This window comes from Ammospiza nelsoni, chromosome 2 (genome assembly GCF_027579445.1).
Source record: "Ammospiza nelsoni isolate bAmmNel1 chromosome 2, bAmmNel1.pri, whole genome shotgun sequence".
NCBI lineage: Eukaryota > Metazoa > Chordata > Aves > Passeriformes > Passerellidae > Ammospiza > Ammospiza nelsoni.
In genome coordinates this window covers 98,157,268-98,183,484 of record NC_080634.1, presented here as the reverse complement: position 1 = coordinate 98,183,484, position 26,217 = coordinate 98,157,268, and the positions used below count along the sequence as shown (strand labels likewise).

The window sequence follows — 26,217 nt, the reverse complement described above, 5'->3', positions numbered from 1 at the left end:
ATGTGTATATTTGTCTTGCAGGAGTCAGTAAGCTGGTCCATCATTTACACAAACACAAGATACCCATAGCTGTTGCTACCAGCTCGGGTGTAGCATCATTTGAGCTAAAAACAAGCAGACACAAAGACTTCTTTAGTCTTTTTCATCACATTGTGTTGGGAGAGGATCCTGAGTTGAAGCGTGGCAAGCCGCATCCTGATCCATTTTTGCTTTGTGCAAAGAGATTTGAACCTCCTGCACCACCAGAGAAGGTAAGAGGGGGAGCGCACAAATTAAATTTAGGAATTTTCCGTTAATTAATTAATTTAGGGCATAAATTACATTTAGGAATTTTCTGTTTGGGTTATATTTGGAAATGTTTTTTTTAATGTGATACTTAGATTTATATAAACATTATTAAAATTAGCAACCCCCATTTTCAAAGATGTTTGTGCTGTCCAAGAGAGGGATTTAGAGTTTGTCATGCAGATTGCTCTGATTTGCTACATGGTAGCATGCAGTAATAGGAAAGCGTAATGATTTTCTTCTGTATATATAAGTCTACAAGCTTAACTTCACTATTCAGAGTTTGGAAACATTCATGGCTGATTTACCTCTTAAGTGTCAAAACATTAAATATAGTTCTTTGTGATGAGGACATATATTTTTCTGAAGCTATATCTTTCCACTAGCAGTCTAAATCTCTGAGATCATAGTCCTTGTTTCCAATTTAAAACTATCAGTTTGAGCACTCTTTCTCAAATAGTGGATGTGTTAATTTTTCCTGTCTTATATATAACTTTACAAACTATTCTGAATTAGAAATCTGTGGGAAGAAAATTTCACTGAGAGTTAGTTAAAACAATGTCTTCATTTTTATTTTAAATCAAATTGCCTTTATCCTTAGAATATTTTTCTCACTTCTTCTCTGCCATAAGTTGAATGTAAGTTTTGGAGTTATTTTCATTACTGCAGAAATATGTGTTGCATGATAATTTTAGGGAAAAAAATTAGGTAGATTAGACTGTGATTACTGTTCTCTCAGTAAAATTATTGGGAAAAAAAAGGCTACACAAATACATATGGAATGATTAGGTAAGATTCCTCACCTTTCATACTTCAAGTTCTCACCCACAGTCTAAATGGTATTTTCATTGCTTGGGAATACAAAGTGAATTAAGTTTGGTGCAGTGTGATTTACTTTTGAACAGAGTTAACCAAACTGGGTTTGGGGTTTGGTTTGATTTTTTTTCTGTTGCAATTTGTCTTGATGTGTGAATCTACTTCCTTTATAAACTTGCACGTTCAGAAATGGTACACCAAATGTACATAAGCAAGGAAATTGAATGTCAGCTGTGTTAATGGCAAATTAAACTATAATTTCATGGAAGGAGCAGGACAGCTTTTCCAAAACCCTTAGTTTTTGTGGTTCTATTTCAGAAAACCCACAAGATAGTAATACTTAAAACAATCAAAAAGTTTGAAAACAAACCAAAAGACAGCAACAAAACCAGTGAACCAGTGACAGTGTGTAGATACTTGTATTCTTTAGTTATGTTAGCATTGAAAAAAAGACATGAAGAAATACTAGCATCTGTATTACACTAAATATTTTTAAACTTTAAAGGTATGTTAGACAATCAGTGTCACATATCATTAACAGTAGTTGTGTATTTTCAATTTTGTTCACTTTCCTTTGAAGAAGGGCATAGATGTTTGAATCCATCTTTTTCCTTTGTAAGAAGTTTATAGCATCAGATTCCCTTAGTGCAGATAATTCAGCTGAATTTTTTTTTTTGTTCCATCTAAAAATGCCACAAATGTTGAAGTGTGGGAAATTTACAAATGCACGGAATTCCAAAGAGGAAGGAAGTGAAAACAGTGCATGTGAAACTATCCAAAGCATTTGTGACCAGTTGCAGTGTAATAGTGTCATCTGCAGTGTTTTGTCCCAAGCAGTGAGCTAATAGAGCTACAGGTTTGGATTTCATGCCAGCAATCATTAACATGCAAGGCTGCAGCCAGGTATCAGGAGGTAAAGCTAATGTGTGCATAAGCAAATAATTGGATTTAAGCAAAACAGACTGTTAGAGCATCATAGGCAGTGCTTGGGCTCAGAGGTCTATGCTATATATTATTTGAATGTTTTCAGTTGGATTGGATTTACTGTGATCCCAGGCTGAGATAAGGTTCTTTGGAGCTTTATGTACTCTTAAACCTTGGAGCTTGCTTGATGAGTGCCTGCAGAGAACTTTCACTGGAGATGCTGGCTAGAGCAACCTAGTACATACCAAAATACCCAGTGAAACCAGCTATCAGGGAGAAAGTGAGAACTTTCAAGTTTGCTTCCAAACTTTATTCCTGCTGTTAGCAAAAAATACAATGTAGGCATAGGGAAAACCAAAGCCAGAATTTAGCTGTAGTGTCATATCACCCAGTGGCAATTGCTGTGCAGGAATACTTCTGCAAGTAGACCAGTATTTAGGTGGTTTATAAATGGATATGATATCTGCTATACTGTCATTAAAGGATGTCATAGATATCCATCTTGAAATTTCTTAGATGTTGATCTTTTGATTTGCAGTCTCTGCTTAACTAGGAACTTAATAAGCATAATGATAAAATGATAGCACAGGAATTTAAAAAAAAATACAGCCTGCAAATTCAGCCTAGGTCTCCTATCTTGTGCTACATGAAGCATCATATGAACATCCAATGCTAGTAACAATGCCCAGTCATATAAGCAATCATGTAAGTAAATTAGCCAGATAATCAAAATATGATCTAAAAATTAAATACAAGAAATTTTGTATTTTAATAAAATTTATTTTTAAACATATTCCAAATTCTGCTCTTAAATGCACAGATGCAACTTGTATGAAAACTATATGTGTAGAAATGATGTGTTCTTGAATATTATAGAACTTTCAGGCCACAATGTTCAAAACACTGTGTTCTTTTTCATATATTTTATTTAGATGATTAAAAAACACTTTTCATAGTGTTATTTCTATTTGGATTCTGGTTGGGGAATGCTTAAACAAACTGAACATTAATAAATCCAGGGATCCTAATGGAATGCACTCTCAAGTGCTGAGAGATCTGGAAGATGTTATTGAAAGACCATTTTCCATAATTTTTGATCTATATGGCCACTGGGAGAAGTGCTCAAAGGCTGGAGACAGCAAATGTCACTCCTGTGTTGAAGCCAGGCAAGAAGGATGACCCATGGAGCTGCAGGCTTCTCAGCCTCATCCCAATCCCTGGAAAAAGATGATGGAACAACTTATCCTGAAAATCATTTCCAGGCACAGTAAGGATAAGCAAACCATCAGGAGTAGTCATTATGGCTACACCAAGGGAAAGTCATGCTTGACAGCCTGATTAACTACTTTGATGAAGTGACTGTCCTGGTGGACATGGTGAGAGCAGTGGCTGTTTTCTGCCTGAGCTACAGTGGTGCCTGTGACACTCTCACCCACATGATGTGGATGAGCAGACAGTGAGGTGGAGCAAAAGTGGCTCAGTGGCCAGGCCCAGAGGGTTGTGATCAGTGGCACAAGTGCCAGTGACTAGTGACTAGTGTGCTCTGAGGGTGAATCCTGGCTGCAGCCCTGTTTAACATCTTTAGTGGTGTGGATGAATTGAGAGAATGCTCAATAGGATCTTATTAATGCATATGAGTACCTGAAGAAAGACTGTAATGAAGAAGGAGGCAGACTTTTTTCAGCAATGCCCAGTGATGGAACCTGAGGCAAGGGACACAGACACACACAGGAGACTGAGTGCAAGGAAACACTTTTTTTTTTTACTGTGAGGATGGCCAAGCACTTGCAAAGGTTGTTCAGGAGGTTGTGAGATACACAAAGTGTGTCTGGACACAGTCTTGTGCAATGGAGGAGGTTGGACCAGATGATCTCTGGAGGGCCCTTCCAATCTCACTCATCCTGTGATTCAGTGATTAACTTCACAGATTTGATCTGGGAAGAAAAAAATAAGGGGAAAAAAAAAGTTTTTGCTGAACAATATTTTTCTGTTCCTCTATAATTTACAGAGCTCACATTATTTAAAATAATACTTTTGGGATTTGAAATACCAGAATATTAAATTTTGATTTAAAAGAGTTATAGTAACCAAGCCATTTGTGTGTATTTTTATAGTTTATACATATATATATTTATATATCAAATACAACTTCTCAATGCTATCTTGAAGAAGTTTTGTTTCATAATAACAAAAATGGGATGCAAATAAATTTATTTTAAGTATGGCTCTGAATCAGAGGTTTCTGACATCCACATGCCAGCATTTATACATATTTCCAATATGTTTCTGTCATCAAAACCACACAGATTAATTAACATCCTTTTCAGGGCATTGAAGGCTAAGGCATTTCTTTCCAGTATTTTGGTAGATTTGCTTATAGCTTTTCTGTAAAATAAAGGACCTTAGTAGTAGTTTAAAAGCAAATAAATCCATTTATATAAACTTTTTAAACAGAGGGATAGACTGTAGTAACACAAATGGTCATAACTCTCTTATGAAGAATCAATCTGTTCTATTTAAAAAGTTCCAAGTGATGTAAATCATTCCCTTAATTTAAAACACTATTTCTTTGCAGTTTCTTCCATTTCTAATTAATTAATTGATCCCATAGTTACAAATAATCTCTGTACCAAATCTAGAGAGAGCTCATTAAAATTTTTTCAGACTGATTAAATGGCATTAGGATTTATGAGTCTCAGTGGGCATTTTGTCATAGAATGGAGAAGTTCAAAGAGAAATTTTCTGTGACTTTTTTGCTCTAGAAGATATAAGGGAAGAACAATAGATTCAGAACATTATGACATTCAAATATTTTGTAATTTTATTCTATATTGTACAACTAAAACTGGATAAAGAAGGTTAATTTAGCGCTTAATGTGACCACTGTTGTTGTGAGCTTTTGTAAAAAAGAATGCTAAAACTGTTTTTTTTGTATTATCTGCTTCATTTTTAAACCTTTTCTAGTTTTTTTCCCCCACTCAAGTCCTCCATTTTGACTGAATGCATGTAGTGCATATATTTTACTCACTATGGTTTTCAGATAAGCAGGTATTTAATTAGTGATGTTGCTTTTGTTCCTTGTGTATACCTGGAAGTTGAATGTATTAGAAGTACTTTATTTGAAGTACAGAAATTACAGACATGAACAACCATTCTAAGTGGTGCACTGAACTGTAAATTGGAATCCCTGCTGTTCAAATCAAATGTTTTAGTCACCATAAATCTGTTCCTTTCAATTTTATTGACTTATACTCTTTTCTGAATGTTTATGATTCACAAATTTTTTATTTTGGAAATAAAGGCATTAAATGTAAAACCACTGACATTTTTCAGCTTAGTTCAAATATACATCAGTGCTTTTTTTCTTCAAGCTTGGCTCTGGTTTTTCTTTGCCTAGGCCTAGATTACTGATTTTTTTCTCATCTGAAACAACCTTCTAAATAGCTGTTCATGGTATGAGCCATTCTGATTTACCCAAGCCCTGCTCTCTTATTTCCTTGGACTCACAGTTCTTACCAGCTGTTTTGGCATATTGTTAGATATTGGATTTTTTCCAGTGGATATAACTTGTGATGGTAATGGTCAGAGTATGAAGTTTAAAGTGCTAGGCTGCATTCAGGGAGAGAGATGACAAAGAGTTTGTAGATGATCACTGTTCTCAGACAGTGTAGTCTGACAGAGGCAGATACAGCACAGGCCAGTGGCTGCTTATTATGAAAAGACATCAATGTTGCTCCACAACTCTTTCTGGCTGAAGGTGCATTTTGAGATAGAAAGAAGAATTTAATCTTTCTTTTCAGAAAGTTGGCTCAGGACAGCACTGCCCCACCTCCATGGGACCCTCTCCTTTGATCATCTTTCCTGTAGCAATACTCTGAATATTTGAGACAAAACAGGCTTAGGTCTGGTCCTCTACACTACTATACACAGGCATCTTTTCCCTAAATTCATAATAAGCCACTGTTTTATACTTAAAAGATAATTAAAGGAAGGGTAATTTTGTTTGTTCATTTTCAGTTTTTTTTCAATTATCATGCTCTCAGTTCCTATGGTTGATTTACTCCTCCCTTTTCTTCTAAAGCATGTGTACTTGTGTGTTCACACGTGCCCTCACCCACTCTCCCAACCTACCCCTCCCCATACTGGCAGTCTCTATTATATATTTGTGGAAGAAAAATGAGATGTTGTATGGCTTGCAAGTAATTTAACTTTTAAGTGTTCCAGACATTGCCCTTGTTACTGCAGTGCATGTTTATTTATGTGGATGTATTTGTCTTACGGAGATGAAAAAAGTCATTGAAATTCCATGCAAAAAGTAACCTGGTCAAGGTTTGCTTTCACTGAAGGTATCTTAGTGATCGGAAGGGGAAAGAAGGATTATAATTAGTTCTTAGTCTTTGGGGTACTCTACTTGGGAGGGTGGAGAGGTAGGAATACTTTTTTTTTTCCTTGCATTTGTCTTGATAATTTATCAAGTAGCTGCTAAGGGACTTGATGAAATGTGATGCAGAATAATAAATTATGCTCTGCAGCCTTCTTTGCTTCTACGTGAGGTGAGTGTGTAAGCACAAAGAGACTGGTGCACCTCCAAATTCAAAAGGCATTATATTCAGATTAGCAGGTCGCTGGAGATGTGTTGCTAATTGTTTTAGGGAACTCATTATGAGTATTATCACATATTAATTATGCATGGCAACTAGGAAAAAAGAGGGGGGAAATCCTTGTTTTATGATAACTTGCTCACTGATTTATCTTTTCTTTCTTTCAAGACCTTGAGCGTTTTCTTAGAGATGCCAAACAGCAATCATTGAATAATTAGATTTTAATTAACAAGAATTTTCACAAAAAATGTTTTTAATGTCTTTTGAGTTAGAGCAAGCATGAATAAATCCTCTTTCAATAAGATCTAGTGCACTGATTCTCTCTGTATCTGGAGTTACCTTTGTAATCACCCAGAGCTTGTTGTAACAGTGGCTTTCAACAATTTCTTAGTTTGTTTAAATTACTTGTTCTTTGTGGAGATGTGGTTTTAGGCAATTTTCAGAGAGCTGATATTACATGGTAGGGTTCTTCTGCTGTGTGATAAAGAATTTGTAAGAGTCTGTATTTTTGGCATGATTGCAGAAAACCTACATATGGAGCCATCAATTAACACGGGTAAATTATTTATAGTCTAAACAGGGCAAAGCTTTTTGCACAGACTGATTGCTGCATCACGAAATAATTGCACTTAGAAGGTGATTACAAAGTGTACTCCATAAAGGAGTACTGGAGATCTTTTTTTTCGTTATTATTGTGATAGGTGTTATAAATATAAAAGACCTTGTAGTATACAAAAGAACTGAAGATATGAAGACTTGTCTGCTAAAAAAGGATGCTTAGCATTTCCATTTCAGCACCTTTTTTCTTAGAATAATAGCATAATTCAAAGCCAAGATGAAAATGGTTCAAGTTTAACTTCAGTAAGACTGGAGTGATTCTGATTTAAATTAGAATACAATTCCAAGCAGTGGTAGAAATTCTACCCTTCTGTTCCATAAAAACAAACAAACAAACAAACCAACAAAAAAAAAAACCAAAAAACTTTTCATTTTTGTCTAAATGGTGCTAAATACAGGAATTGCTGTTCATGCTCAGATTCAGTGTCCAGCTTATTTGATACCATCTCTGGTGACAGCTAATAATCACAGCTTAATAATCACCTTTTAGCTAGAGGGGGTTAATTTATCCGCTTAAATTCTATTGCTCCCATATCAAGTTGCTTTTAACAAAAACAGACAAAAAATAGGCTTTAGTAACTCTTCCACAGGATCTGTGGGTTTTCTTTCTACTGATGTGTGCCTGGGACAATGAATTCTGTATATGTTGTATATGTTGCATATGTTCCAGTGTCAGTTTTTATGTTATGAGTGAGAAAGATAAGAAGTAATTGATCTGCCACTCAGTATTGTAAATGCTGCTTGTCACATCCCTTTTTAATTTTTGCTCCGTAAATTAAGCTCTTTAGAGTCTGTTCAAAACCTCACCATCTCAAAGGATTGTGTTTGGGATTTTTTGTGGGAGTGAGGATAGTGATATGGTTGTTTGGTTTTTTTTCTCTTCGTAAGCATTCTGATTGCATTTTTTCTTACTCTTCCTATCAAAAACATTTTAACATAGAATAATGTCTGTGGAGCATAGTACATGGAGCATTCCAGATGAGACCATTTTATATATGTCTGTGAATATAAATAATATCACCCAAGCTCTAAGTTTTCACTGAGCTGGTCTCCCAAGTCCTGAGTTTTCTCTGAGCTGTTTACAATGATGCCCAGTATTTAAACCAAATATTAGAAAATGTATATGTCATTTATTTTCTTCCAGCTAATGTTTACTGCCACATTTCTTGACCATTTTATTTAATTTGACACTTGACTGCCCAGTAGACTACTTTGTCACTCCAAAGTTCTTACAGATGTTATCCCAGATGACCTACAAAACTTTCTGCTATCAGCAGATTTTACTAAATATAGAGGTAAGGATTACTAGTCAATACTTCCCTGAATAGCACCAGAATTATTTTAAAATACAACTGCAACTATTTTCCAATATAATGGCATGGTAATGGAAATGTCTTTTGATGTTATAACTCCTTCATAGGTTAGTTGCTTCAAAGCCTCAAGGTTTTGTTGAGTAGCAAAGAGCAGTTGATGAGATTTCATCCATTGCTGAAAATATCCTCTGTTACAGAACATGTTTTCCTCCATTAGGAAATTGTCTTCTTTCTCCTGAACAGACACCTGGTCACAGTGATCTATTCAATTTGTCTCCAGAACATATTATTGCATCCTGTAGCTCAGTCTGGAGACATTAGAGATTGCCTATTGTCCTGAACTTCAGAACTATTAAGGACTCAAAATACTACTGATTCAAAAGTGCCATGAGCATAACAGTATGTAACCTTACTGCTTTTCACTTTCAATAATGCAGTTATCCCAAGCAAGCGAAACCAGAACCTTTCATTTTAGAAAGAATGATCATGTATCTGAGGTAGAAGGCATTTGCAAGCTTTAGATTAGCTACAATATATAATTTGAAGACTGATATTAGATGTGATTTTTTAAATTTTCAGGCCAAAAACTTTCATTGAGAGGATTTTTTTTATTTCAGCAAAAAATGTTTGCAGATTTTTTAAGATGTTCCTCAGAAGATAGTATTTTTCAGTTGTAGTGATAACTAGTACAATGGTCATATGATAATTCTGTGAAGAGTTATATTGTGTACAGTAGGTGTTTGAAGTTTGGAAAGGTGGAATTCCTGTAGTCAGGTGTTCTAAAAGTCAGGAATGATGCTATTACTCTACCATACCATGACTAATACTGCATCTAGGAATGTTTCCCTGTTTTCCTGACATTTGTGTGCTGCTCAGTGTGGTCATCCTGTTTATATTTAAGTACACATTAAACTATGATGGGATAAAAAGCATCATATTCATGTACGCTGGATCACAGGCATGGAGTCTGCTCTGGGCAATTTTTCGAGCACTATGAAATACATGTAAACATCTAAGACTCTAAGTACAGATGTAGCTTGTACAAACGAAGCACTATAAGCACACACTTCAATCTATTTAATGAACATTGTGGCTTTTTTAGTGAACAAGATTCCAATTTCGTGTTTTAGATGGCAAGCAAGTCCCTCAGTTCTCCTCAGAGTTAGAGTTAACAGAGGTCATTCTAATAAAAATAAGAAGTAAATCAGACAAATCTGCTTTCAGCTGTGTTCTCTGCTGCCCTGGTCCAACAAGTAGCAAAAGCAATTTAAGCAAGACAAATTTTAGTTAATAACCCAGCAATAAGAAAGGGAGGACGAAGAGCATGTACCAATGATTCCAGAAAGACTGTATTCTTAAATATACTGCTGGAGAAGAATGAAGAATGTAGGCATGAAGATTGTACAAGGCACAGAGGTCAGCATGATATAAGACATACAGCTGGAAGTGGGAGAAAGAGATAAAGAATGCAATTAAGTGAAAGAATAGAAGATGTCTAGGGAGTAGAAGGAAATAAAAGCAAGACATAAGTAATTGTGGGTAAGATAATATAGGGCCTTGAAGGTGAAAATGAAAACTTTAATTTGTAGCTGCACTAAGTAATCTATATACCTTCATTATAAATAATAACGAGTTAATAGTGTGCAGTAGCCCATTTGTCCTTATGGCTTTCTCAAGCATTTTTTAGGGAGTGTAGATGAAATGTGAGGAAATGGTCTATAAGTTAATGATGTATATACTGAAATAGTAAAGGCATTCACTTCTTTGAGGCTAAGCATTCTGTCTCATGAGGATTGGTAGATGATGTGACAGACCTAACATTACAGGAAAAACTCTTCAAATATTTAGGATGCTACATGTCTAAATTTAAAACCTCATGAAGATAGTGGAAAGAGGAATCAGCTACAAATTTGCACTTTGGCATTTCTCTCAAAGTAAAGAAGTTTTTTTAGGAACACTGATGACAGAGTTTCATCTTCTATCCTAGTATTGCATTAACTAGTAATTCTAAAGTGTTTGAACAATTTATTTCTGTCCCTTTCTCCTTTCAATTGATTTTTTCCCCTGTCATCTTAGCAATCTTAGTTGAAGAGCAAGTATGCTTGAAGGATGATTGTTGACTTTGAGTAGGCTGGTAGAAGACTGTTTCAGTGCTATCTTCATATTTACAGGTCCTCTTTACAGCTGATATTAGTAAATTACAGCCTTAATTTTCTTAAAGATGATTAATATTTAGTGCAGTAACTTTCTTGTTTCTCTGATTTTGTTTAAATAATACAGTGCTAATGAATGGTGAATAAAATGTTCTGTTAGTAGAATACTTAGAAAAGGCCTTCAGTGTAGTTTTTCTCAGAAATTTTAAAATGTGTCTATTATTTTCTAGAACAATTCAGTCTCGCCAGCTTTCACACCATTTTTAAAAATCTGCCAATTGAGTCCTTAGCTTCTCTGTCTGAGCTGAGTATGTCTGAGTGATCTGGCTTTGTGTAAAGTGATTACTAGTAAGAGCTTCAGGCTCAATGTCAGTCCAAGGATGAAGAAATCCATCACAGAATGCTGTATTTTAATAAAAGGATTTCGGTTACTTGGCAATATAAAGACATAATAATGCATGTGACATGCTGTGGTGTATTGCTTTAGGATCAAACTGAACACTGGAATAATAGCACCATTGAGAAGAAAGGAAAAATAGGATGTCTGATTTGAGCATCATTTTTTCTTCTATTGATTTCTGTATTTAGCATAGTGTATGGCATGTCAGGCCCTGGTTATAAAGACCTGTAAAAGAAAGTACTTGGATTCCTGGTCTTGCATGTTAGGAATCAAGCAGCATGTGATGCATAAACTTGCACAGAGTTGGATGGATTCTAAGAAGATCCTTTACCAGATGTTGGGGTTTGTGTTAAAAGCTTCTTTGTAGAGCCACAAAAGAGCTGAGAGATGTGACAGCAGGTGGGGGATCCCAAGTCACACCTTCCCAACAGTTCCCACATCAGTCGCAGAAGTCATCATCCATCAGGTGCCCATCTCCATATGGTCAGGGCAGCACAGAGTCCCAGAGGTAGACAGAAGCTCAGATTAGGAGCTCAAAGGGAGGGACAGCCTGTTCAGGCCCTCCCAGGGCTATCCCTGAAGTGCTATCAAGGTAAATCAATGCTGGACCAATCCTTTTAGACTGAGGAAAGATGCAGTCTAGAGCATCGTGTGACAGTGTTCACAGGGGTTCTTGGATTGGGGAAGAGACAAAGATCTGACTCCATGTTTCAGAAGGTTTGATTTATTATTTTATGATATATATTACATTAAAACTATACTAAAAGAATAGAAGGGAAGGTTCTCATCAGAAGGCTAACTAATAATAGCATAGGAAAAAATGATAACAAAAGCTTCTGTCTCAGACAGTCTAAGCCAGCTGACTGTGATTGGCCACTAATTAGAAACAACTCTATGAGACCAATTACAGATCCACTTGTTGCATTCGACAGCAGTAGATAACCATTGTTTACATTTTGTACTTGAGGCCTCTCAGCTTCTCAGGAGGAAAAATCCTAAGGAAAGGATTTTTTATAAAAGATGTCTGTGACAGTGTCACTCTCAGTATGGGATGCAGAGGAAGATAATTTGGGGTTTTATCAGGATTTATTATAGGGAAATAGAGAGATAAGAGGATAAAAAACATTGGATGTGTAAATAGGTGACACATTCATTTGTCTGGCCATGCACAGCTCCTTACCAGTGTAGTGTGTCCTGTGTTTACAAATTCCACTTCTAACTCTTCCTGGCTGAAGGGCCTCTGTGTGTGTGGCCAGCAACCAGACCCAGGCAGAGGCCCAGTGTGTTCATGGTACCAGCATCTGGAGTGAGCACGGATCTGGGTGCTGGCAACTGGGCAAAATGAGGTGCCAGCCCACAGCCTGGGACTGCAGGTCACAGGGGCCCAGCCCAGGCATCTGCAGAGCCAGTGGCCAGGCTGAAATGCAATCCTGTGAGCACTAGAGAAGAGGCAGCTGAATGAACCTGTGGGTCCTTGGGAGTGCTGAGTATCACTGCATTGATCTGTGTGTCTAGCCTTATGTAAATTTATTTATTTATTTATTTATTTATTTATTTATTTATTTATTTATTTATTTATGTGTCTTGTGGTGCCTGCTGGGAGATATGTGCTCAGCCTTACTACCGTTTGAGCTGGGAGCAGGGAGCTGTGGCTGCCTCCCCTTTGTCAGGCAATTAGAGGAGGCTCTATGCCCAAACAGCAGCAACCCCTTCCCTAGCATCACATGTTTCTCTCTAAAAAGGGAGATTGGATAACCTGATCATGTTTCAGGTAGGTGTCATAATCCTTCTGTTTCAATCTCCTAATGAACTGCCTCCTTTCTAGACATCTCTCACAGCCATTTGAGCGGCACTGCACAGCAGAAAATATGCAAAGTATACATGGAACTGTGTGCCTATTCAGTTTGCCCTTCCCCTCCCCATACTATCCAAATGTGGGGGATATTTTCTCAGTTGAGGTAGTCACCATAAAAGTCTATTTTAATTTCTAACTTTATGCTCTTTATGTATTTGTGAAAATAAATTTGTAAATACTTCTTTATTTTTCACTTAGAATTTCTCTTATTACTGTGTATTCCTTCTTGCTTCAAGAGGAAGAAAAGGAATAGATTGTTTAAGCAGAATCTGGATTTTCTGTTTACAGAGCAATAAATGTTCTGAAATGAACTGCAGTTGTGTATGTTGTAAAATTGCTTTTGTTTGACGGGTTAATAAATCTTAGTCAAAGGTCTGAATGACTAGAGGTACTAAAAGCTTGTGTTGTCTGACAAAACCAAGCCAACCATCTTTTTGCATTTCTTTATAAATACAGCAAAGGGATCAGTATTATTTAGAATGACCATGGCTCTCATTTTATTTGCAAAGTCTTTGTCTGTGGGTGTTCCACATTTTTTATGGCTTGGAAGGAGAGATTCTTATTAATTAAGATCAGCATACCTAAACTGTGTTCCTTTTCTTCAAGGAAGGTAGTCAGGAAGGCAGCCAAGGCAGAGAGAAAACTTTTTTAGTTGATAGGGAAAGTAGAAAAACATGAAGAGAACCTAGACTGGAAGCCTGCAGCACTACCACTGCAAAGCACAAGAACATCTGGCTTACAAAAACATTTTGAGTATCATGAGAACATCTTTGCTTTTCATCAATGTGTAAGATACTGGGTATCTATGTGAACTAGCTCAAAAGTGTAATTGTCACTTGATTTTGTAAGATTTTCTTGTTGTTACTTTCTGTAACAAAGTTAAATATGACCTAGTAGAGCATAGAATAACAGTGTTTCTAGACAGAGTAATTGTTTCTTTCCAGTTTTAATCCATCATCTTGATATCCAGTAGAACCACCTGTTAAATTCCTAGTTTTGTTGTCGATGAGGAGGCTCTTCTCTATGGCTTTAAAAGTATTGAAGTGGTTTTTTTCTGCAGATGCAGGGTCAATGGAGAAAAAAGAATTTTTAGTGTCTTTTCTCACACTGTTCTGCTTGCAAAGACTAGAACTTAGAAACCTTTGAAGACTATAAAACAGTTCTTTTTAGCCACACCTTCAAGATCTGCCTGCCCAGAACATAGATCCCAGAGTCAGTCTTTATGTGTGGATGAGATTTTCAGTCCTCAATCTTTAGACATATTTGCTATTTGATTTATCAATTTTTTCCATTCAATGATGAATCTTACCTATAAGCTCGCTAGAGACAGCTGGAGTCAATTTGCAAAGACTTGAAATAAAATAGAAATAGAATATAATAGATCACTACAACTTCTTAAAAAAAAAAAAAAAAACAAAAGTAGAAAAAAAATCACCTGCACCATTTTCTGTGTGCTGAATCACAAAGTTTAAGATTCACTTTTGCTTGTTCATCTGATAGTCAGCCTGTCCTATTTCATTTTTTTTTAGTCACAGCATATTTTACCTGGTAGCCAGAACATATAATTCAGTGGACTGTATGGCAGTGATACTTTTTCACCTTGACACACCTGCTGCAGTCTGGTTTTGCTAGGGAATCTTTATATAATGTCTGGATGCTGAAGCTTCCAAGTTCCAAGCTTCCAGTAAAATGCTACTTGTAGCACTCAGTTGCTTGTCAATTTATCCAGATTCTTGGCAATATCTCGGCATCTCTTTCTGAACTGATTGTATTACTGTATCTGAGGTACTTTCTTTCAGGTCATGTGTTGTCATGGTTAGAGCAATGTAAAATCACTCTTTCCAGTATGCCATGGTAGTTTAACTAATATATAAATACACATAATTTGTTTTTAAGTAGAAGAAAAGCAGAATGGACTGTGTTTACACAGAGAAGACTCAGATTTTTTTTTCCAAACAAGTGTGTCTTATAAGCACATTAACTCTCATTAAGGTGATTCTCTGTAATTTGACTGCAGGCATTTGCATAGAAGGCAATTTGTCTTGGATTTAACTATGAAGAAATGTGTTTATATCAGTATTGGGGTGACTGAGACACTTCCTAATGGAGTGCTTTATATTCTCATCATAAGTTTTCTAATGGTCACTTAGCATTAAGTTTTGCCTGTATTTTTTGCACATTTTTCATTCAGACCTTTAAATTTACAAGTTCCATTACAGTGCCATCTGTCTCTGCAATGAATCTAGCTGCACACTTTTGAACAGGAAAGAAAACCCAATTGATTTATTTCCTGTGGTCAGAAAAAAAGGTAATTACAATGTGTGGTGGACACTGAGTTGGCCATGAGCCAGCAATGTACCATTGCAGCACAGGTGGCTGATGAGGAGGAGTCTTGCCAGCAGATTGAGGGAATTGATCCTGCCCCTCTACTCAACACTGGTAAGACCACACCAGGAAAATACTGGGAGCAGTTCTGCACTTCCCAGTACAAGAGACATTGAGCTGCTGGAGTGAGTCCTGCAAAGGGACACCAAGATAATTAAGGGATTTCAGCATATCACATTTGAGGAAAGGCAAAGTGAGCTTGGAGAATAGAAGGCTCAGGGAAACATTAATGCAAGTAAATACCTGAAGGGAGAATGGAAAGAGCCAGGCACTCTTTAGTGGTCAGAGGCAATGGACACAAACTGAAAGACAGGAGGTTCCCTCTGAGCATCAGGAAACACCTTTTCCCCATAAGATTGACTGAGCACTGTTGCAAGTTACCCAGAGAGGTGGCAGAATCTTGTTCCTTGGAGATACTCAAACACTGTCTAGATCTTGTCCTGGGCTGTGGGTGTCCTTGCTTGAGCAGGAGGTTGGCCCAGGTGGCCTTCAGAGGTTGCTTCCAATCTCAGTCAAGGAATCACAGAATCACAGATAATCTGAGGTGGAAGGGATCCACGAGGAGCATGAGTCTACCTCCTGAGTGAATGGCCCATACAGGGATCAAGCCCACAACCTTGGCATTATAACACCACGCTATAACCTGCCATTCTGGAATCATGTGACTCTGAGTCCATACAATACTTGTGTATCATTTGCACATTTTCTGTGTATATATGTATATTATGTGGGGTCCATTAAAAAGCAATAATTAGTTATTAATGGCATAGCAAAATAATGTGGCAACAAGCTTTAGAGTAACAATTCAAAAAGTTTCAGAAACGTGGACACAGCTTAAATGGGAAATTAGCCACCCTCATCCCTTTTCTATAGACTCCCTCAAACTATTGAAGGTCAGCAAATGCAGGATACTTCAGATCAGCGGATTCATTAAGTGATTCTTACTTTTAATATAAATTTATTATTGTGTTGGATGAGCAAGTAGTTTTCATTTAAGCATATGGCCTGATGAAGTGTTTTGAGGACTTTGCCCATGAGAGGTTGTTTTACAGGCAAATATATGGTAGTTTTTCTTTTGAATTAGTCTGCCATCTGTCAGCTTTATACCCTGTTGAATCTGAACTTTATTTGTGGTTGAAATATACGGAATGGGAGGAGTTTTTAGAAAAAAAAATTACATTAAGTAAAGCTAATGAGAACCCAGATACTGATAAACTTGTTTATTTGAAGAACTGAGTACCCAAAAGTTGCTGATACCATGGCAATATTCCAAAAATAATGTTCTGTTAAGCCAGTGTCATGGCTCTGTTAGTTACTGATCTCTTAAACTCAATAAGCCTTATACCACAGAGAGGGAGACTGTATGGAGACCATATACACCATGTCTTTATCCACATGCATACATACACAGAGTTAAATAAACATGCTTTTCTGGTTTTGTTCATTGTTTACTCTTATACATTCATTTATATGCGCGCCTTATTCCTTTCATGGAAAATGACCTGATACTCTTTCTGTAAGCATAACTTAGTGAAAAAAAAGAGCTGAGAGCCCTTGGTTGAAGTGACTGTTAGCATCCTCTTATCTGGTAAAGCAGGTCTAATAGAAAAATAGGAACAGCTTGATAACTGTGTGTCATCAATGCCTTTTAAAAAGTGTTTCTATGTGATATATAAAATAGCTAGATCATATTAAGGGAATTTCAACAAAAGCATGTTGAAATATTTTGAGTTTAAGACTTAAATAGCTTTCTACATGTGAATTAATTTTCTAAACAGTATATTAATTTTCTTATTTACATAAATATTTGGGCTTGGAGTTTACAGTAGAAAGAAATTTTCTAGAGGAGTGGTCTGTTGTAATGGTTGATTCACATAAAACTGTTTGATATTCACTGACTTTTCTTCTCTGCATTTTTTATAAATCAAAAAAGCTAGGTAACTATTGCTTCCCTAAAATAAACAAAGGAAGCTGATAAAAACAAGCTAGGGATTAATGTGAAAAACACAACTTCTCTACTGGAATCTAAAAAAAATAATTATGACCTTTTTTTTAACTTTCTTTTTAATACATAGTTCTTTTTAAAAATTTTGATTTTACCAATAATAATTGTATTGATCTAGTAGAACTTGAGTGCACTTACAGTTAATCCCTCATTCAGGGTTAGGAGAATGAGTCCACTGAATTAATTATTTCTCATAATAAATAGTTCCAAAAGGAAATATATTGTACATAGTGCATGAAGAAATAGGGTTTCATAATGAATTCTTTTACTTTTGGTGGTAGATTTCACATTTTTTAGAAATATTGTATTTAGCACACAGAAATAATTTCTCAGGTAAAGAGATTTAGGAAAGAAATTTTGAGTTTGGAATTTCATTTTCTTGCAGAGTCAAAGCAGCTTTGTAAACTAAGAGGCTGAGAAATCATCTTTTGAAATCACAGGACAGTTACTTAAGTAGTTCTGGTTACTGATGTAATGAGGCTTTTAATTTCAGATGTGAGATTTTTAGATTGCTGTTGCAAAAATAAATTATGGAATTATGACATTCCTTACCATAACCCAATGACCACAGGTGGGCTACTGTTGAAGGAGCACATTGATAAACACTTGTGCAGCTGTTTTGTGGGTTTACATGTACAATCACCTTCAGGCATGCCAGGTATAAGATGGGTTGAAGGGATGAGCCTGTATGATTTAGACACTGCCCAACAGGAACATTTGTATTCTTCTTAACTTTAGGAGTTAATATTTTTTCAAACTTAGTTTTGTACATTCTTCTCCACTTTCCTCTGAAAATCTATATTGACAAGAGAGAATTGCCATTTTTAATGTGGTTTGGGGTTTTTTTCCTGTGGTTGAAATACAAGAAAATACTTACTGGAATTTTGTTAGTCTTTGTTTGTTTTATTTAAAGGTGGTAGTTTCTGGCTTTGTGCTTGGAGCTTTATGCTAATAATCTTAAATATTTTCTAGAATAATTTTCACCTTTAAATTTTGAAAGAAAGGCTCTTTTCTTCCTGATCAGGAAGAGTTGAAGTGTAATGCAGCTATATCTCACCAAGTCACTCCAGACTGGTGACACTCTTTTGTACAGTTCAGTGAGAAGCTTGTACTGAATAGAAAAAAAGGACCTTTTCCATGATGTTTTTGCACTCTCAATGAAAACCTGTTTAAAGGTTAATGCCTTTTCTGACCCTTTCTCTCTTTATTTAAGAAATTAAGAAATGACCTTATGTCTGAAGCATATGTAGGCTGTTATTAACACTTCCATCAAAGATTATACAATCATTGAATAATGTTTAGATCAAATTCATGTAAATTTCACTATGCAAGCTGATCTTTCTGTGTGGGAAAATAACACTGATCAAGGAGGCACTATAGAACAAAAACAAACTATTGCCAAAATAGATTTTAGAAAAATTAGCTTGCTCCGTGAGAATTGCCTTCTGCAGCCCCTGCTGAGGCAGTTGTAGGCAAGTGATGGGGTCCAGTTACCCAAAACAAGCAGGAAGGGTACCTGCTCTGGCAGCCTGCACCTGTGGGTTTGTCCACATTCCCTGTGGCAAAAAGTTAACTGCTTTTATTCAGGAAATACTTTTGGTCCCTACTTCCAGTTTCAGTTCAAGACTTGGAATCTGGATGCATCAAAACTTCCTCCTTTGGGTGTACCTGGCTTGTATCTCTGATGTGTTTGCTCACAAAATGGGCCCAGCCTCTTGTCCAAGATGCAGAGTGATCGTGCAGTAGGCAACAGGCAGAAGGGGGAACACAAGAAACTCCTAGATTCTTGGAAAACCGTTTCCACCAAAGGGCTGGTTCCACCATATGGTTTCATGTATGAGAATAGGTGACCAGGACCTATGTGGAATCTGCATACTTGAAAATGCTCAAAGCTCACCTGGCCAAGGACCTGAGCAGCCTGCTTTGGCTGGACATGTGTTGAATAGGGTGTTTCCAAAGGGCCTTCAGGCACTCACTCAGTGCTTTTTGTCCTACAGTTCTGAGCTCTGCATGCAAGGTGCATTCCTTGAATGTGTTGTGTATTACATGTCAAGGAAGTCAGTGGGTGAGATAAAGATAGTTCTCTGTGGAAAGGAAGGCAACTCAAATTAACTATTTCATTGTACAGGATTACTTTTTAGGCCAGTTTTAGAGATAAGTGACATAAAACTCCAGCATGTTATGGAATACGAGAATCCTCAGTAGAGAACATCTTGAGTATTTGCCTTGTGTTCTTCATAAAGGAACAATACCCTTCTATGGCTAATCCAAGCTGCAGTTGATTGAGTTAGATTTCTGCTGCTGGGATAATTGGACACTGTTTCAGAAATGCCTGAGAATTTCTTGAGGCCTTTAACACAAGTTACCATACAAAGTTCCCAGTGTGCGGTCCTCTAAACACGCAGTGCTCTGTGAAAAGAGTGCTCCAGCCATCTGGAATGATCAGAGTAACCCTGCATGTAAATGTGACCTTCTCCCTGCCTCACAGAGCCGCTGTCTCTGGGTCTGACTGTCACTCACAGAAACACTGTCTTTCATTTGATTGAGTCTTGAAAACAAGCAAGAAATATGAAATTTCTCTTCCTTCTTCTCCATTCAAACCATTTTATTCCTTCTGGCCTTCCTTGAGATAATGTCCCATGAACTGGTTTGTGAGAGAAGAACTGCTGGTGTGGTCTGAAATGTAAAGTGGAATTTATGTGAGAGCTAAAAATTAGAGTGGTCTAATTATGTGCAGATGTAACACTTTTTTATTTCTTTTTTCCTTTTTGAAATTATGCTAATGATTTTTTATTTTGTATGTTTTATGGTGAATAATTTGATTCTTATAATGGTCTGCAACATACTCTTAGTAGTGAGTTAATAAAAATCTGAATTAAAAATCATATGTGCATGTAAATTCCAAATAGTTCTTAATATGAATCATTGACTCATAAAGAATGGTGGTTGTAGTTAGTATTCTGAATATTCTGGTGCTTAATTACGTTGATTTTTAGTTTCCAGTTTATTCATTTGTTATAGCATTTAAAAACATCTTGGCTTAGTCCTCATTTTCTTTAATGGAACTAAGTTGTGGGGCTGTAAGCTGCATTACTTTCTAACAGCATATTTATTATGATTCTGTTATCCCTGGCTGGTCAAATTGGCACATCCTTAATATAAAATGAAATGTAATTTATTATTGTATTCACTATTGGAATTTTTCCCAACTATTTCTGGAAGGAGTGTAAGTCCAAATATTAGGAGAGAAACATTAAGTACATTATTTCATTATTGTTTTTTCTTAATTCATCAGAGAATTAACACAGTAGGAGACCAAAACTGCAAATAATGCAGCTGCTTAAAATGGATTAAGTCAATAATGTTTAAGTAACCCTGATGGTAAATGGGTCACCCAGAAATATATTTGCCTCTTGTTCCCAGGTATCTGGACAGTGAAAACATAAGAAAAAAGAAAATATAAGTTGAGTGAAAAAATTGTCCACCATCTGTGTTATCATGTTAAAATTGTTGTTTCCTCTCTCTTTTTGTGAGTTTCCATCATCTTCCATAAATGACAAACAGCCCCTTCTAAGCATCTCAATATTTTGTATGGGATATGGATGGATCTGTGTTGTATTCTGAATTATATATTATGGTTCTTAAAAATTTCTGGGTCACTCACAGGACTAACACAGTTGATTAGTACTGGAATTATTTTGAAAATCTAAAAAAAAATTGAGCAAGGAAAAGTTACAAAAGTTGTTGAACAAATCACAAACCGTGATTGCAGTAGTAATACCTTTCAGACGAAGTTACTTCTTAGATGCTATTTAGTTTTGAATTTTAACCATGTAGTATGGGCTAGTTTTTCACAAAGAAAATAGTAAAAACACTTCTGGCAATGAACAGTCAGCAAGTTGTCTTTAGAAATGGAAGGCCTGAGCACCTCTTGCTTTACAGAAATCAACTGTCATTCTGATATCCATGTGATCTGGCTGTACTTGGTGAATTTCTTCCTGCAGCCTGTTTTGGGGCTTTTTTTAGAGATAGAATGAAATTTAAATTAGGCCTTAAACATTTATAGAAGACTTTATTGTGCATATATACATTAATTAATATATATGGGTACCACATACTTCTACAGTGCAAATTTTCCAAATCACCCATCATGCTTTTGACCAGTTGATTGTATTAGGAAGGAGAAAAACATCAATTAAAAATGAAGAAGTTACAGAGTAGGAGATGTAATCCATAAGAAGCCCAAAACATAATATGTCACATTCTGATACCAAATGCTTCTGTGTCATTTGTGGACAGGTGATGAAAGCTTTATTTTCATTCTTTCCTTATAGAAAAATAGATGGTAGTGTTAAACTTGCAGATGAATTCTCTATGTATAAATCATTGCATCTTTAGTCTCATCCTTCGGTCTGTTTTAGGGCTGATACAGTAGTGTCATATGTGGTCAAGGATATTTATTAGATAAGCAATCCCTATGCAAATGTATTTTATTCACAGGTCTTTCTAAATCCTTATTTTAAAACTGATTTTAATATTTTATGCTTCCAGCCTTCTTGGTTATCTGCAGTAACACTTATGGATATCCCTGTTAGTCACATAATTAATCCATCCAGGCTTTTGCACTATATGGGGTAGAGAGGGCCTGCTGTACAAACCAAGAGCCTAACTAATACTCTTTTCTTATATTCTTGCATTTAATGTAGGAGGATGAGGTAATGAGGTGCTGCAGTAATATTACTTCTTCCTCTGGTTATGTGATTAATTTTTTTTTCTAGATTCATAGAGTGAAATATAAATAATTATACTTTGCTATACATTTTTAAGCATTTAGTTCATTCCAAAGTGAGAACTGTCCTATATTAGTATGACCTTTTGAGAGATCTCATAGGAGTAGTATTGATCAATGACACAAGTTTTAAAAATAATGCACAGAAGCAGCCAGAATCTCAGCTGAAGTCTGTATAAATCTCATCTGTCTCTCAGTTGGAGTGATGCTGATGTTGCAATACTTATGCAAAATGGAAAAGAACTTGGCTGCTTTCATATCTCTAAATTTAGTTGTGTGGGTGGTCCAGGACAGTGAAGCGTTTATAACATCTCTATGTATTAATAAATCCATTTTGTGTGTGAACCTCTGTAAACCTTTTGTCATCCATTAAAATTGTGACTGTGCTGTTGACACTAAGTTTCAGTAAAAAGAAAGACTTAAGGAAGACCTAGTACACTTATTTCCTGTAATGCGCAAGACACTGTAATTATGGGTCATTTGCCTGGTTTCTTTGGTAATTAAGAGTTTTAATTGTGTCCAGCTCCATGGAATTAGTTAAGCTTTTCATTATGCATATTGCCTTCCATAATCATTGGTTCCTCTCATACAGTAAGCTTAGTGACATCATGGAAGCCAGTTAGGTCTTTACAGGCAGAGCAGTGAAGTGCATTCTTTTGTATGAGCTGGATCAGAAAAGGTTTCTGAAAGGCCTTGATAATGCTCTTCTGTGCAACATTTAAGCTTATTCTTCAAAAAGCAAAGCCTGTCAGAGTTTCATTTATTGTCCTCAGAGTGCTTAAGTTCATGAACTAAGTTATTGTTAAGAACAAAACCTATAGGCATAGCCATGCTTCCATTCTAATAGCGATTGTACGAAGCTTGCCAGGATCAGCTGGTTACATATTTGTAGTTACTAATAGTGATAATGATCAACTTTTGAAAGTATCAATTGTTCAAACAGGAATGCAGTGACTTTATGAAGGAAATGAGCAGAAAAAACATTGGTGTGATTAATTTGGCTCACTAAAAATTATTAATTAGGTTTTACTTTATTACATGCAAGGTAGAAAGCACCTTTTCACTTCACAAACTCCAAGTTGCTGCTGATATGTTGAAAGGCAAGAATCAATATTTTAAAAAGAAAGGAAATCAGGAGAAGGTTCTTTCATTTTTCTCCTTCCTCAGTCCATATATACCTTCCACCATCCCATATATACCATAGATAGGTGTATATAGGGCAGACATTTGATAAATCTTGCAAAATTTTTTTCTTTGAATGTAATAAAGCTTTTGTAAGTTGCAACTTGATTTCCTTAGAGCAAAGCCAGAACAAACGCTGTGCATCCTTTATGTTCTGCAGTGAAATAGTTGTGTGTTTCAGAATCTAAAAGGTGCAGTATGATGTTGTATGCTCATAGAATCATAGAATATTCTGAGTTTGAAAGGACTCGCAAGGATCATCAAAGTTCAGCTCCTGGCCCTGCACAGGACAGGCTCAGGAATCACACCATGTGCCTGAGAACGTTGATTACTAGATGTGAGGAAAATTGTCCTAACCATCCCAACATCTGTTTTCAATTACTAAAATTACTTGTCACAGTGACTTTGGCATTAGTAATAGTAGCAGTGCTAATATTGATAAGAAATGCAGTATGAATTGGAGAAGTGTTAGAAACCATGTGTTGTATAGGTCAGAATTTTTCAGGTCCTTGGATGCCAAAAGTTGCTTTGGGTTATCCATGACCAAAAATCCAAACTGAATTTGCAAGTCATGGACAGAAAGAGGCAGGAAGAGATGCTTCATTATATAAATTCTGAAATAATCTCCAGAAACATTATCTTTTATTATATAAAATTTCAGACCATATGATTTTTATATGTTTATCTTATTTATTATTCAATATTCCAACATTATATTACAAAATCCACGTAAATAATTTGTGATTGTTTTAAAAAATCTTAGCTTTGCTTCCAAACTGCAATCTGAAATGACTGTGACTATTGTAAGGCATGAAGTTCTAACTGACGAAACTCTTTCTTCTCTAAATGTAACTTTCCAATATAATTGCTTGTTTTCTTTCTCATCATTGAATTGGAAGAATTAAGTAAATAGAGTATGACTTTGACAGCATTCTTCTGATAAGTAGTATCTATCTCCACTCATCTGAAGTTCTACTGTTGACCTAGGTAGTTTAGTGCTCCCCAAACCTTGTGTGTGTAGGAAATGCTATACTTGTGTGTGAAAGCCCTGCTTTTGCCATTTTGCAGGTTTTAAAGTTGGTTTGGGAAAGTTAAAGTTCTTGCTTATTTAGGCATTTGCTTAATTTTCCTTTAAGCTTGTGATTAAACACGTCCCTATTAAAGCACTTAGGAACATCTGGATAACCACTTTCTGGGATTTAAGTAAGTGTATTGATGTTTTTTGAATTGAAATTAATTACCATGCAGATGTTCAAACTGAGAGGCTTGCTCTTCTAATTGGGGGTGTCTAAGACAAGAAGGAAATTTACTTTTCCTACTAAGTTTCATTCAGGATCATTCTCTCTTTTAAAACAAGCTATTAGAAGTTCATAGTAACATTATAATTATTTTTTTCTCCTCACCTTCTTGTTTTTCAGTGTCTTGTGTTTGAAGATTCACCACAGGGAATCAAAGGAGCCCGGACAGCAGGAATGCAAGCGATCATGATTCCAGATGAAAATTTAGGTGAAGAGTTTAGAAAGGAGGCAACACTGGTGCTGAAGTCCATGGAAGATTTCAAACCAGAACTGTTTGGTTTACCAGCATATGATTGATGCCTAATGCCTATGAACATGTTCTTGGCTGGAGATAAATTTAAAGCGAAATGGCGTTTTATTTCAGTTTTATGATTTTTTTTCATCTTCTACTTTCTTCCTCAAAACTAGAGCACAAAAAATCCTGTTAACATTCAGTCTTTTACACATTACCTTTGATAAATTGTGTGGAATGTTTATGATTTATCCTTTTGATAAACACAATATTAAAGCAGCATCTTTCTGTTAAGTGAATCCAGCCTTGTTCTATTCACATCATAATGTTTTCTGAGAATATTATGGAACTATTTAGACAATTTATTGTAACTGCATTGGAAGCTTCTTTTTCTGTTTCCACTTGAATTACTTACTGTTTACATCTTAATCAGAAACCTGTTCTGGATTGCCTTTTATCCCATTAAAACGTTTTTGACACCATTATTGCTATCAATATGTTTATTCTTTTCCTCATCCCATTGATGCCTTGGAGTGGCTACCTAGAACAGCGGCTAGACAAATTTAAGAGAATTAAGTGGGTATTTATTAAAGGCCTTCAATAGATAAACCTTGGACAGTCAAAAGCCTGACAGAGGCTACACTCAAGATGCACAAATGCACAATGGTCACAGGTTTTTCAGACAGATATGTTTGGTCTATTTGCATATCAGAGGTTAATTGTCCAATTCCAGCCTCAGGTAATGAAGTCATATTCCCCCATTATTCCTTAATGAAGTCAACTCTCTCCCTCCCCACCCATTTTCCTTTTGTTTATACTTTTCTCCCTCTGCCTGTATGGTGTCATTGGGTTCCAGGCCCAGAGGAATTTTTTTCTGACCACACTGTGAAGATAGTAGTTAACACTTTATATGAAGTTTAGAGTTATGCACTAATGCAGCAAAGGATTTGAAAAATATAAAGGCTAAAATCTTAAAGCATCACCATGCTTGCTCATCTATTCCACTTGTATTGTGTTGTCTTTTTTCTTTTTTTTCTCCCACTTTTTTTACACAGGGGTTCTGTTGTACATTCTGTGTTTCTTAGTTTTCTTCTTAGAGATTGAATGAGATTACTTCCAGACATCCCTCAAAACTTCCATTATTCTGTAATTCTGTCATTATCTTTTCTTGTATTTTGATCACCTGCAAGGAAATAAACAAGTTTACATGATCTTAGAATTGAGCCAAAATGCTTTGCATCGTTTCTTTCATTTCCTTACATCCTTCTTATAGTCCATGTGTCATGTAGCCTTCTCTTTCATTCTTGTGAAATAAATGTATCTCTGTGCTTCAATTCTGATGAAGTTATGGCCCTAACTCC

General features: G+C 36.0%; 1 protein-coding gene across 1 annotated transcript in view; it reads left to right on the top strand.

Moving 5' to 3' along the window:
- PUDP (pseudouridine 5'-phosphatase) overlaps positions 1-25,338 on the top strand; it is a 63,177-nt gene extending 37,839 nt beyond the window's left edge. The window contains exons 3-4 of the mRNA XM_059493576.1: positions 22-251; positions 24,745-25,338. Of these exons, the coding sequence (XP_059349559.1) occupies positions 22-251; positions 24,745-24,921 (407 nt within the window). The 3' untranslated portion in view covers positions 24,922-25,338. The remainder of the gene's footprint in view (positions 1-21; positions 252-24,744) is intronic.
- The last annotated feature ends 879 nt before the right edge of the window (positions 25,339-26,217 follow it).